Source organism: Notechis scutatus, chromosome 4 (genome assembly GCF_049901735.1).
Source record: "Notechis scutatus isolate UNSWTSFEM ecotype Mainland chromosome 4, rNotScu1.2, whole genome shotgun sequence".
NCBI classification, from domain to species: domain Eukaryota; kingdom Metazoa; phylum Chordata; class Lepidosauria; order Squamata; family Elapidae; genus Notechis; species Notechis scutatus.
In genome coordinates, this window is record NC_142012.1 from 47,415,459 (window position 1) to 47,428,420 (window position 12,962).

At 34.5% G+C, this 12,962-nt stretch overlaps 1 protein-coding gene across 3 annotated transcripts in view; it reads right to left on the minus strand.

Annotated features, from left to right (window-relative positions):
• GALNT7 (polypeptide N-acetylgalactosaminyltransferase 7) overlaps nt 1–12,962 on the minus strand; it is a 41,142-nt gene that overhangs the window by 17,431 nt on the left and 10,749 nt on the right. For all 3 annotated transcript variants that reach the window (XM_087963325.1, XM_087963326.1, XM_026678887.2), the window contains exons 2-3: nt 6,276–6,739; nt 1,002–1,168 (exon numbers count right to left, since the gene is read on the minus strand). In XM_087963325.1, coding sequence (XP_087819451.1) covers nt 1,002–1,168; nt 6,276–6,739 — 631 coding nt within the window. The remainder of the gene's footprint in view (nt 1–1,001; nt 1,169–6,275; nt 6,740–12,962) is intronic.

Here is a 12,962-nt window from a genome sequence, read left to right on the forward strand (position 1 = left end):
TGACTGAAATATGTATGATATTATTTAAATTGCTACAGCCATATTTACTTTAGTCATCTACATGGTTTACACGACTGCTATAATCTTCTCAAGTTCTTCATACTATATCTTAAAAAAATCTAATGAAATCTGTCTAACTGTACATACAGCTATCTACAGGTATAGTCCTCAATTTACAATCATTTGTTTAGTGACCGTTTGAAGTTACAACAGCACTGAAAAAAGTCACTTATGACCATTATAGCATCCTCAATGTCACATCATCAAAATTTGCACATTTGGCAACTGGTTCATATTTATGACAGTTACAGTGTTCAGGGGTCATGTGATCACCTGTTACAATCTTCTGACAAAGTCATTGGGGAATATTTTCATTTAACAATTGTGTTATTAACTTAAGAACTGCAGAACATAACTTACAAGGCAGGTCATAAAATGGGCAAAACTGACAACTAACAACTGTTTCACTTAGCAACATAAATTTTGGGCTCAATTGTGATTGTTAAGTCAAGGACTACATTTATTAACTCTTCCTGAAAAGGTTATTGATTTAGACTATCCACTGGATCCACCATTACTAATCTATTAACCATGCTCCTTATCCAATTCAAGGTCTTCAATTCAATTCATTCACACAATACAACTGAAAATTGAAAATAATACCTAATTCTCATTTATCAAACTGAAACCTTATCTAGAAGTTCATATTGTAGCAACATATAATGCAGTGCAAAATAATTGAATAATGATATATTTATAAAGACCTAGTATTGAACTTATTTCATCTAAATTATATTTATGGGCAATACAAAGAACACAAATTCGTACAGTCACAGTGACAAGCATTCTGTGACATCTAAAGATTAAGAGCCCAATACTCCTCAAATTACTTTCTAAATAGGAACCAAAAGAGCGAGATAACAACTCAGTATTTCGGCTACTCAAATTTTCTAGATAATGCTGTCTAACCTTGGTTTCATACTGATGTTAAATGCATTTACCTTTATTACTAAAATCATCAATTAAAACAATTTCAGCCAGATATTTTCTTGGAGTTCTTTTAATTACGCTATGAACTGTCCGCATAAGTGTAGACCACCCTTCATTATGGAAGACAATGATAACGCTGGAGGTGAGAAGGTTTTCATCATAGTGCCAATATTTGCATCTGCAACAGACAATTTTGTTATTAATTTTTTATGAATACTTATAACCAATATTAATTTCAGTAAAATTAATTTCAATAAAAAAATAAAATGAATAGAAATACAAATTCAGAAAAATGGTTTTAGTTGAAAATTTAGCATCTATCAGTTGGAAATTTTTATTAATGTCTCTTGCATATGATCTATTAAATAGGTCAAAACTCCATTTTCACCTTTGTAGCAGCTTATCCATTAAGGGAAAATCTGTTTTTATTTACAGCATAAAATTATATATCAGTTTATTTTACCATATTGTGAATCAACTGAAATTTTAAAAAACTGCCCGGGTCTTCTTTCAGTCTATTTCCACTGGTAACTATATAGCAATATTATATAATGATTTGCCATTGCCCTTCTAGTCCTGGTATTTTCTGGTGACCAAGTACTGATTAGATCTGAGCTTACCTTCTAAGCCAAGACAAGATCCAACAGAAGTTGCCAAAAATATTATCAAGGACTTCAAACTAGTTCAGCTTTGCCTTTGTTTTACTGACTAAAGTTATCACTGTTTTAGTTCCATATTCCTATCTCTAATTCAATTCAGAAATACTACTAAAAACAATTCTACCAACTTCTGCATCTTGACATGAAATTGGGGCATGGAAAAGAGAGGGTTGACCTATTCTTCCAAGCACCTGAGGGCAGGACAAGAAGTAACAGATGGAAATGTATCAAATCTAGAACCAAGGAGAAATTTGCTGACGATGAGAACAATTAATCAGTGGAATAGAGCTCCATCCCTGGAAGTTTTTAAGAAGAGATTGGACAACTATTTGCCTGAAATGGTATAAAGTTTCCTGCTCCAAGGTCCATTCTAACTCTGTTATTCTATATTCTTTTTCTCTTCCCCATTATTCAAAGTATCCAGAATTTTAAAAATAAGGCAAAAGAATTAAGACAATATCTATACCAGGCAAGTATTTATTTTATTTTAAATAAATCATAAGCATACCTTTCTAAAAAAAATCTCATTGATAAATTAAAATGTCTACTACTATCAAAACAAGTTCACAAACACTTTAGAGTTTAATGTAAAAAACCCATCTGCTATTTCACAGAACAAAAGTGACATCTAGTGGCATCTACCATCAAAAAGCATGTTATTGTACTTTGCATCACCATGTCTACAAATATATTTATAAAAAGCCATAATGCCATTGCCAATTGTCATTTATCATTATATGAAAACAAACAAGGATGGTTAGCAACTATTTCACACTTAAGACCGAATACTAATATTGTAGTTATGATATAATTGCACTTACATGCATGTTTGGTATTAAACCTATAATCATTCTGCCACCTAGTGTTAAATCTTTTATGAGAACAAAGATTCTATTTTAACAGTACTTTAGTTGCTACAATGGCAGTGAGTGCATTATTCAATATTTATTTTTATTTAGTTGATCCTGCCCTTGTTTTTTGTTTACAAATATTCTTATCTTCATTCCAGTGGTGGGATTCAATTTTTTTTTACTACCAGTTCTGTGGGCGTGGAAAGGGAAGGATACTGTAAAATCTCCAGTCAGAGATGGAATTTGCCAGTTCTCCAAACTACTCAAAATTTCCGCTACCGGTTCTCCAGAACTGGTCAGAATCTACTGAATACCACCTCTGCTTCCTTCCATGCCTGCATATTTGGAGGCATTTTTAATCCAGAAAATTGTGTGTATCAAATGCTCTATTTATGTGCTTTTTGCAACATACAGACACACTGACTTGCCACAGGGAAAATTCCATATGCTTTCATCTATACAATATTCAACCATAATGTAGAGATTTTTTTTTGTAAAAAATGTTTTACTGACAGATGATAAAAGTTCTATACTTTAGTATTTGTCAAGCTCCTCAATAGTGGAGCTAATTTGCATCCAGTAAAATACATTTCTATCCTAGAAAGACAATATTTATTGAATTAAAATATTTGCTTATCTAATACAATGCTATCCATCTTAGGTCTCCACAATTTCAAAATTTCTCACAGGCCTATATCAGGATTGAATCCATGCTCTCTGAAAAAATTCTAAATGCCTATTTATGAATTTGTGGCAGTAGAAGAATTTGAAATGTTACTCATTATTTATGTTTATGTGAGAATTATGTATTATAACAGGTATCGCATTCCAAACCAGACTGAATCCCAGAAAGTTTTAAAGACTTCTATACTGCATTCTAAGAAAGAGAAAGATACTCTTAGCAGGTATTTACAAAATCATTCTTGTAACCAAATAAGACAGAATATTGTTATATACTCAGTAGAATATTTTTTGCCAGGATCATTCAGCTTCTTTAAGGAACTGCAAACTGGTCCTACACTACCTACTCCCAACTTCAAAAGCACATTTTTGTCTTTGAACGTAAAGCACTGCAGAGCCATCATGAAAAACACACTGCAGAAAAGAATTTGGCTTGCTAACAATAGTATAATCAAGAAGTTGACAAATGCCTTACATTAATTAAGTCTTTCACAAAAGGATAAAAAATATTTTATTTTTATTTTATCTACTTAGAAAAAGACACAATTTCCTCAATGAAAATGTAACACTGATGTCATTCTTGTATTAATAAGTCGCATCAACACTATGAAAGCTTTATAGAAAAAGTTTGTAAAAATGTGTTAAATATTTAACCTGATTATTCCTAAATGATTTTCAAAGTAATAAATAGCACATGTCATAAAATTATCATCAACAAAATATGCATTGTAAAAATTCCATGTTACAGTATAGTCTTGCCCATTTTTGTTAATAAGTACGAGGGATTCTATTAATTTTCTCCTCCCAGCAGTAATATCCTCTAAGACTACTTTTATTTACTGAATGCTAATGAACCATCTAATATTTTTAACAATTTATACTATAGGACAAGATAGGCTTTCACAATTCAACTGTCACAATGCAAAAATAAAATATTATATAGAAATATGTTAAATGGAGAAAATGAAAAGCAAACATTTAGCTGGTAATTTTGTCTTATTTCTAACAAGTGCTATTAATAGGAAAGTTTAAGCAAGATGCTTTAGCTGATTATTCTCTGGTTAATGTAAATGACCAAATTGGTTTCCTCCATGTCACAATATTCTCTGTAGGAGCAAGAGCAAGTTCCCAATTCCAATCGCAGGTGGCTGAACAATGAAAGGATTTTCTATTGCTTTGACAGTGGAAAAGCAAATGGTCTGAAAAGTTTATATGGACATAAGGAACTTCCACTACAAGAGGACAACTCTAAGTTTAGACTATCTATCTTTGGTTTCATGATACATATGAAGAAATACTTGTGTTAAGGCTCCCAGCTAATAAGTTGAAAGGAAGCCAGGATTTCAGACTGAAAACATACCAAAACAAGATGGCTATTAAAGATCTTTACACAATACAAATAAGCAGATTCCAAAGATCCTTGAAGGCTGACCTCAGATTTAACAAGTACCTTGTTTGCCATTTTATGCTTTTCAACTTGATAGTAATAATTGTCCACATACTAACTTCGTTGTACTCCTCTACACACATCTAATGCTCCTTACCATCATTTGAATGCTAGCATATGTATTATGTTATTAGATTTTATCCTGCCTTTATTACTTAATAAGTAACTCAAGGTGGCAAACATGCCTAACATTCTTTTATCCTATTTTTCCCATAACAACAACCCTGTACAATAGGTTGGCTTGGGAGAGAGTGACCTGTCCAAAGTCACCCAGCCAGTTTTCAGGACTCATAGTCTCCTGATTTCTAGGTCAGCACCTTAACCACCAGATCAAACTTGCTATTTTAAATGTCTTTATTTTAACATGTAAGTTTTCTAGTAAAATACTAGCTTTATAAACACTGAATTACAAAATAGACTATTATTTTTACTGAAATTAAACAACGATGCATATAGTATTGTGATTTACATAACTTTTAAATAACATTTTGAAAATGTATTTTTGCTAATATTGAATTTACAAATACACAAAGCCTCACCAGATAATGCAGAAGAAAGAAAATTATTGCAGAAAAATCTGGTGAAAGGTAGATTATCAAATTATATGTTTTAAGGCATGGAATACATTACACAGAAGAGATACAAGATGAATTCTGAAATTCAAACTAAAACTGCATAATGTTCAGGGATTTTGAAGCAAAGATTTATTTTTTCAATAAAAAATTGAAAATATGGAAAAAAATAATGTAAAGATCATGTTTATTTTTTAAATATTTACATATGCTTCATAAAATCATAAAGTTGGAAGAGATTATTTAGATATCAAATCCAACTCTCTGCTCAGTGTAGGAATTCAAAGTCATTCAAAATAGATGGTTGTGGAGGCTTTGCATGGAATGTTGTCATTATATATTCCTTTGTTTACTTATAAAAGGACATTTTGTATAAAAATATAAAATATTTTAGTCAGAAAATAGTTGAGTTTTTAAGTCTTTTCAAGTGATACTTCCAATCAACTTCAGGTTTTGAACTAAAGGTTCTATTTAACAGCATTTTTTTCTATGTTTTTATCATTTTATTACTGCATATGCTTCTGAATTTTGTCTGCACTGAGGCAAGTTTCTGAATTCCTTCACATAAGACTATTTTACAGTTTGATGTATTGTAAAGACAGATTTATTTCTTTGGTATACTTTTTCTCTCTCTCTCTCGTTTTATTAAATTTATGTACTACCTATCTCGTCTACATAACAGCATGTATTATTTAAGATCCAAATGCCCCCCCATTTCTATTGTTTAAAACAGTCATGAAAAGCGGACTCTTCACCAGACTTTTGATGAGAAAAAGTGAACCCCTCACTTCATTTCTTCTGTTCAGCTGTGCTTACTATCTTTTACATTTTCATTTATTATTTCTTTGGTGGTTGTGAAATTGGCAGACTTGTAAGAGTCAGGTGGTGTACTATTTAATAAATCATCATTAGTAGTAGAAGTGGTAGGAAATATTTAGTTCTCTATTTTTTTTTCTATTTGGAGGGGCGAAGAAGTTACATCTTTATCACAGTAAACACAATATAAGAATGGTGTCATCAGTTTTACTGAAATTATATTACTCTTGAATAAATATAAAACAGAGGCAAAACTTACTCTTCTTGACGTAAATCATTAATGCTCCGATCTAGAGAGATCATATCACTTGCTACCATGTTGAACCCAAATTCTTTAATGCTGGCTTGAATAGATTCTTTATATTCTGGTCCTAAAACATATGGCTTAGCTTCCTCACCAGGACCACCTATAACTCCATGGGATTCAGGTTCTTTGAGTTCAAAATTACCAAGAATTCCAGATCGCAATACAGGGTCATGGTAGATATTTGTCTGTGGCTTAAACGTAAGATACTGTCTCTGCATAACATTTTGCTGATCATTCTTTTCACCAGCATGAGGAAATCTCTCGTTTTTGGCCTTATTCCTTCGTCGAATTGATTCCAAGTCTACTTCCACACCTTCAACATGAGGCCAGGGTAACACTGGCTTAAATTTGTCATTTCCAGGAATTAGACCATTATCTCTATTGTTTGGCATTAGATTGATGGCTTCTTTGTAATCCTACACAAACACAATATAAAACAAAGTGAATTAGTTACACGGCAACTTCAATTTCATTTTTCCACATTATTTTCACTGTCAATTTAACAATATGAATATTCATACAAACTGTTAAGATCAATCTATATCACAGGAAAATAATTACAGAAATTACTTTTTCACAGCCATGTTTTATATCACAAATGAAGGTGAATATACATATCCCAGGATAATGTTGAAGGAGCCAGTCTGGGTTGGTCACCGGGACCAGAGGTTTACTTCTTCCAACCTTTTGGAATCGTGCTGGAGCCCATGTTTAGGGAATTCCTCTCTGTGCTTTGGGCTAATCTCTGTGTGTGCTATTATGTATAATATTCTGTTATATGGTATTTGGTTGTGTGAGGCTTTTTAGTAGCTGATTGGGATGTTGAAAGTCAGCTATTAAGTCATTGGTTGCCATTTCCTTGTGCTGTCAAGGCCTCACTTCCCAAGCATTGATAAGCTGGTGGTGAATAAGCACTCCTGTTGACTGACAAGGGACCTATTTCCCAGGCTTCAATCACTTCCCTGGCTATTTTTGTGCCTGCTCATCCAACATTTTTGATAATTGCAAAATTGAATGTCTGTCCTTGTTCTTTTCAATGTGAGGCTACTAATGAGTTCAGATCTCCTTGTCTGACCACTTGCTTGTGTTCTGCAATCTGTCCTACATAGGCTATGCAGGTGATCCGATATATTATATTGGAAGTATCTTGTGGTTTTTTGCTGCCCACACCCTGGCGACGGCAGGGTCTGAGTTCAGAGCCCTGGGCTCTCTCATGGTAAATGAATAAACACACGGACACAATGTTTACTCGGGATGAAAAGGCCCTGAACAAAAGGCAGGTACCTCCTTTTATTAGGTTGCTTGCAAGCGTCATAGCAGGAACAGGGAATTTTTCCTTATAAGGTAAACTACATAATTATGCTAATACAAAACTATACCATTGCTGGGGTCTTATCACCTCTGCTCTTAGCCCTGCCCAGTTACTTTCTTCTCCCACATAACTTTCGTTTCTCCTTCTCCCATAACTTTCGTTTCTCCTTCTCCCATAACTTCTCATTTCTCCAGCCGCGCCCTCCCAGCCAGCATTCCACAAGGTTGACCACTGCAACTTTTAGCATCCATTTATTATAACAGTTGTATATTGCAACAGTATCTCTCACCTCCAAGCAATCTATGCAATGCATAATTGGTCCTCATATGGTAGCCTCTGGTGTGCGCCTACTTGCAGATCTCGGAAGTTGCTTTCTACTGTTTCTGAAATGTTTCTGATGAATGGCAGGGTGCACCATGTAGTTGGTTTTGTACCTTGTTTCTTCCTTTCTTGTTACAAATGTTTGTGGGTGCCCATTCTGCCTGAATTGTTAACCTGTTCTCCAGGCAGAATTTGGTCACTTCAGAGTTCCCACCAATCTAAAGAGAGGCTTTGTCAGGAGCCTTATTGATCTCTGAAATGTGGAAGGCCCCAACAAGATAGCTCCTAACCTGTTTTTCTTGAGTACAAATGCTAGAGGGCCATTTGGTTTACAGAAGGATCCCTGGAGATGATATCAAAACAGAAGCTTGGAGTGATATTGGAAGGAGATGAGAAGGATGTCAACATATAGCATATGGAGAAAGTCCCTATTCCATACAGTGTAACAGGAGGGGACTTGGACAGCAGAGCTGTTTGTAGGAGCTCCTCTTTGATAGGAAAACTTACTTTTAGAAATTAAATATGCACTTTCACTTTTACTTATAAGGCATGAGAACTAGTTTTTCAAAGAGCATTGAAGATTGAAAAATAGAGAATGCATTGAAATGAATGATGGCATGATTATTTTGAATTTATGAAGTTATTCTGAATATATTGCACAATTATGTGTTTATTATGTTTTCTAGCAATGCAACATGTTTGCTTTGCAAACTAGATTAATTTGATTGAAATAGCATAAAAACATTTATAATAAACTGTGGAAAAAAATAATAAATCAGGTGACAAATATAGCCTTGCAATATTTTGTTAAAGCAAAATCAACTTTGCAAACCATCTTTGTTCATTTGCTATATATTTCTCTTTTATCTTAAGTGTTCATTCAGTCTATAAAAACAACAAAAATAAATGGATAATAACACACTATGAGATCTTGTTTATAATCCTGTAAAAACTCATAGATGGTTTTATGTAATAATGTATACATGTGAATAAAAACCAACCCTTTCATTAATTTTCAATGTTTAATGCCTTCCACTGATTTTCAACTTTTCATGACGTTCAAATATTTCTAAAGTTGACTATCCAATTAATTTTTCTGAAAATCATGTTAACTCCTTGGTACAAGATGATTTCCAGGGCTGCTAAAATAAGAACTCTAAAACATAAAAAGCACTGAGCTCCTACAGATTTGTTAAAATATTTCTGCACATGTAACACATTTCACTTGGCTGATAAATGTGTTTCCCTCTGAGAACCTGAAGAGTCAATTCAAACAGAGAAGAAAAAGAATATAAAGAATAACTCTTAATTTAATAGAAATAGTATCCTTATTTAGTATGTGCTTATACTTAAACACAGTAGAAGCTTACTTTTAATGGCTGAGTACAGTAATTAGTCATAGTTTCTCAAAAAAATATTATACAGCAAGCCAAAAAAATAATAAATATAATCAAATATACAAAGCAATTGTCACCATGTTACAGAGATTATATGAACTACATATTTTCCCCAACAACCTAGGTCAATAGAATTGTGTGAAAGCGACTATCTTGCTAAAGCAAGGAAGATGACTTTGGGAAAATTGTTGTGGGTACTATTTATAAATTGGACATTGCAATAAATAAATAATAATAATAATACAGAATGCGCTGTTCAAGATTCTAGCCCATTCACTCCCAGTCATTTATGATCTTTCTTTTCTTTTCCACTATCTTTCAGCATAACTCCACTTATCATATTTAATCCTCAATGCATTGTTAGAATCTCTTCTATCTTTTATTTGGGTCTCGTGTATGTATGTTTGTGTTAAGTTTGCCTAACCCCAAGTGAGTCTGGGGGTATCCAATAAGTCCAATACATGGATTTAAAATACACAATAAAAACTGCACAAATGGTCTTACACTCCCCAATATGCAAAAAAACCATCAAAGGCTGTACAAGCACCCCAACTCCAGGCCTTAAGAGTTCCAGAAATCAAAGAATGTGGGAGCTGTGCACATGTATAGTCACGTGAAAAAGTAAATACACAGTAAATGCCTCATTTAAAGTTTTTCTAATTTTTAATTTTTACATTATTATTCAACAAATAATTAACAGAGATGACATTCCATTCTATCCTTCACAGAAAAATAGACCCTTCTCAGAGACTACTTTCAGCATCCTGCATCTGAATTTGTATGGAACAGCCTGGCCCAGGGTTGATGTCAGTGGTTTGAAATCTTCTCCACTTGTTGATGGTCTTCAGGATAACTGTATGATGATGTCCATCTGTTTGACTGCCTTTTAAAATTTCTTCTCACTCTCATAAGTATCTATACCCTTATTTCTAATAAGGTTATAATACCTTATTTAGATACTAAGGTCTTAATTCTGGGTCGTCAACCTTTTGGACCTCAGGGACCACCAAACTCATAATTTTAAATCCCAGGGACCACTAACTGGTTCTGTGGGCATGGCTTAATTTGTAGGTGTGACTTGGTGGTCATGTGACTGGCTGGGCATGGCTTGTATGTAAATATTATAAATATTTATATAAATATTGGATTTTTTTATAAAAAAAGAGCAACTTTTACCCCAAATCAGGCAAAGCAGGCAGGCAGATTGAGTTGCTCACAGAATCATTCAGTCATCTATCTGCCATTGGCTAGCTCAGTCTGTCACATAAAATTTGCTTGCCATGTGTCTGCACTGAATAATAGAACCTTCAGTCCTAAGGGAGATTCAGCTGTGCTTAAAAGCAGAGCCGAAGACCTAAAAACTAGTTATCCAACCATTTCTTGCTTCCTAGCTAAGCTAAATCTCCCGGCACAGCAGAACAGCTGATGGTTGGAAAAATAGCAATTTAGCAGGCAAGTTTGCCCAGTAAGGAGTGGGCGGGGAGGGTTCCCGCAGGCCATGTGGGCGGCACAGCCTTGTGTTTCTGCGCAGCCTGGATTAATTGCTGTGGGGGGGGAGTGCTCTGGGGATGAGATTTCTCTGTGGACCACCAAAATTTTCTTGCAGCCCACCAGTTGGCGACCACTGTCTTAGGAAGCTCTTTCAATCTAGGCATGGTGACACCACACACTTTAGCAACAAAGAACAAATCAAATTAAATGCCTGAGGCTTCTACAGTATATAACAGGTTCCTTCCAGTGGTCTCCAACAAAGCTTATAATTTGAATCTTATCTGGTGCATCTGGTTTTAATTTTAGATATTTGAGGTAGTGATAAATCTGTTTTTTCCAGATGCAAAATTTATATGTATGTTTATTTAAATTACACAATGGGTTTCAAAATGTAAATGGAATTTGTTATATATCCTTTAACAATTTTGTCCAAATAAAGATCAAATATATCTATGTGGAAATATGCTAAAAAGTTTTTAAAATGTAAATAAGTTTGTATTTACTTTTTCACATGACTGTACATACCTTCTTCCCACTTCATTTTATTTACCTATCAACCTGTGAATTTTTTTCCTTCTTTCACTAAACTAAACCATGTCATTCCAGAAGTCAGCAGATATTTCAATCCTGTTTTTTCTTTCCATTTTTTGAAAACTATTCTAAATCTTGGGGTTACCAAATCTTTGATGTATGATGCAGGTTGGCCATATAAAATGGAATAATTTATATAGTAAGTTAATGATTGACCAATAAACAAATTATTTGATCTGCCCTGACAATGAGATCAATAGAGCTAAAGAAATAAATAGGAATGGGGCAAAAATTATATTTAGTATCAGTATAGCAAATAATCCCACTGACTTGTACAAACATTGTGAACCACAGTTGTGTGTGAAAGTTCAAGAAATAACCCATTTTTACCATGAATGTTTTGGCAGATTTTTCAGAGTTGGAATCATTTTATACCAAGATCAAAACATTTCCCAAATAATCAAGACAATAATTTAGAGTTGAAATGGACTGTTATGCACGGTCCATTAAAGATTACTTTAAACTGTTCAAAACCAAAGCAACTGCACATCTACCTTCCTATATATTTAATAAATACATGTTCTCTGTCATTTGATCCAGACCTCAGTCTTCTGTTGAATATATCCAACTCTGAGTTTTACAAGCCCTCCTGGTGTATTGTATCTCTCACCTAATAGTGTAAATGTTACAACACTGAAGAAGCCAAAGACAGCAGTTCTTGGTAAAGAATAGTGAATAAGTGATTTGTAAGTATAAAGAGCTTTGAAGATGGAGTTCACCATTGGTCATTGACTGGTCTGCTGTGTGATATCTAAAATTCTTTAAAGGAATTTGGCTGAAATTCTCTCTAAATCTATGGATAGCTGAGAAAAGAGACTGCCATAACACAAATTGGCTAAGATTTTTTCTTTCTTCCTTGATGAAAAATTATCAAGGACAATTAAAATCAGAAAATATTAAGCCAATTTAAAAAAAAAAAAGGCAAATATAGGCTATTACTTTCAAAAGATTCATTCCTGTTTCCATGCAGACTAAAGTATCTGACATAACATGAGAATATTATAATGAGGTTATATGTTTGTAAAAACCTTTCACTGCAAGTCAATTTGATATTTTCAATTTGGATCTGTTAAACATATTGCTCCTCCCCATAATGACTTACAGCCCCATCCTATCACGGAGGATGCTTTGGTTACAAAGCTAGGTCTCCTTGCAAGGAGAGAGTGTGGGCTTCCCTCTGACCCACACACTTTGCCCTCCCGCACATACTATGAGCAATCTGGCCAAGGAGAGTGAGCACAGCACCAGCAGCTTCAAGGAGGTAAGCGCAGCCAGTTGCCTCCTTGGAGAAGCATGGCTGGGCTGGGCTGTGGGGTCCCGATGCCCTAGAAGCTCAAGGGCCGACTGGGCACTTACCCTCCGCTGCCTCGAGCTCCATGCAGCCCACCCCACCATCTGGGGGTCCTCTGCATGGCCTGAGATGGACAGTGAGGCTCTCCTGGTGTACAAAAGTTTGGTGCTCGCTCTGCTGTGGCTTTCCTCCACTGGAGACAATGGATCCCCCCAGCCCCACCCAGGCATCCCCAC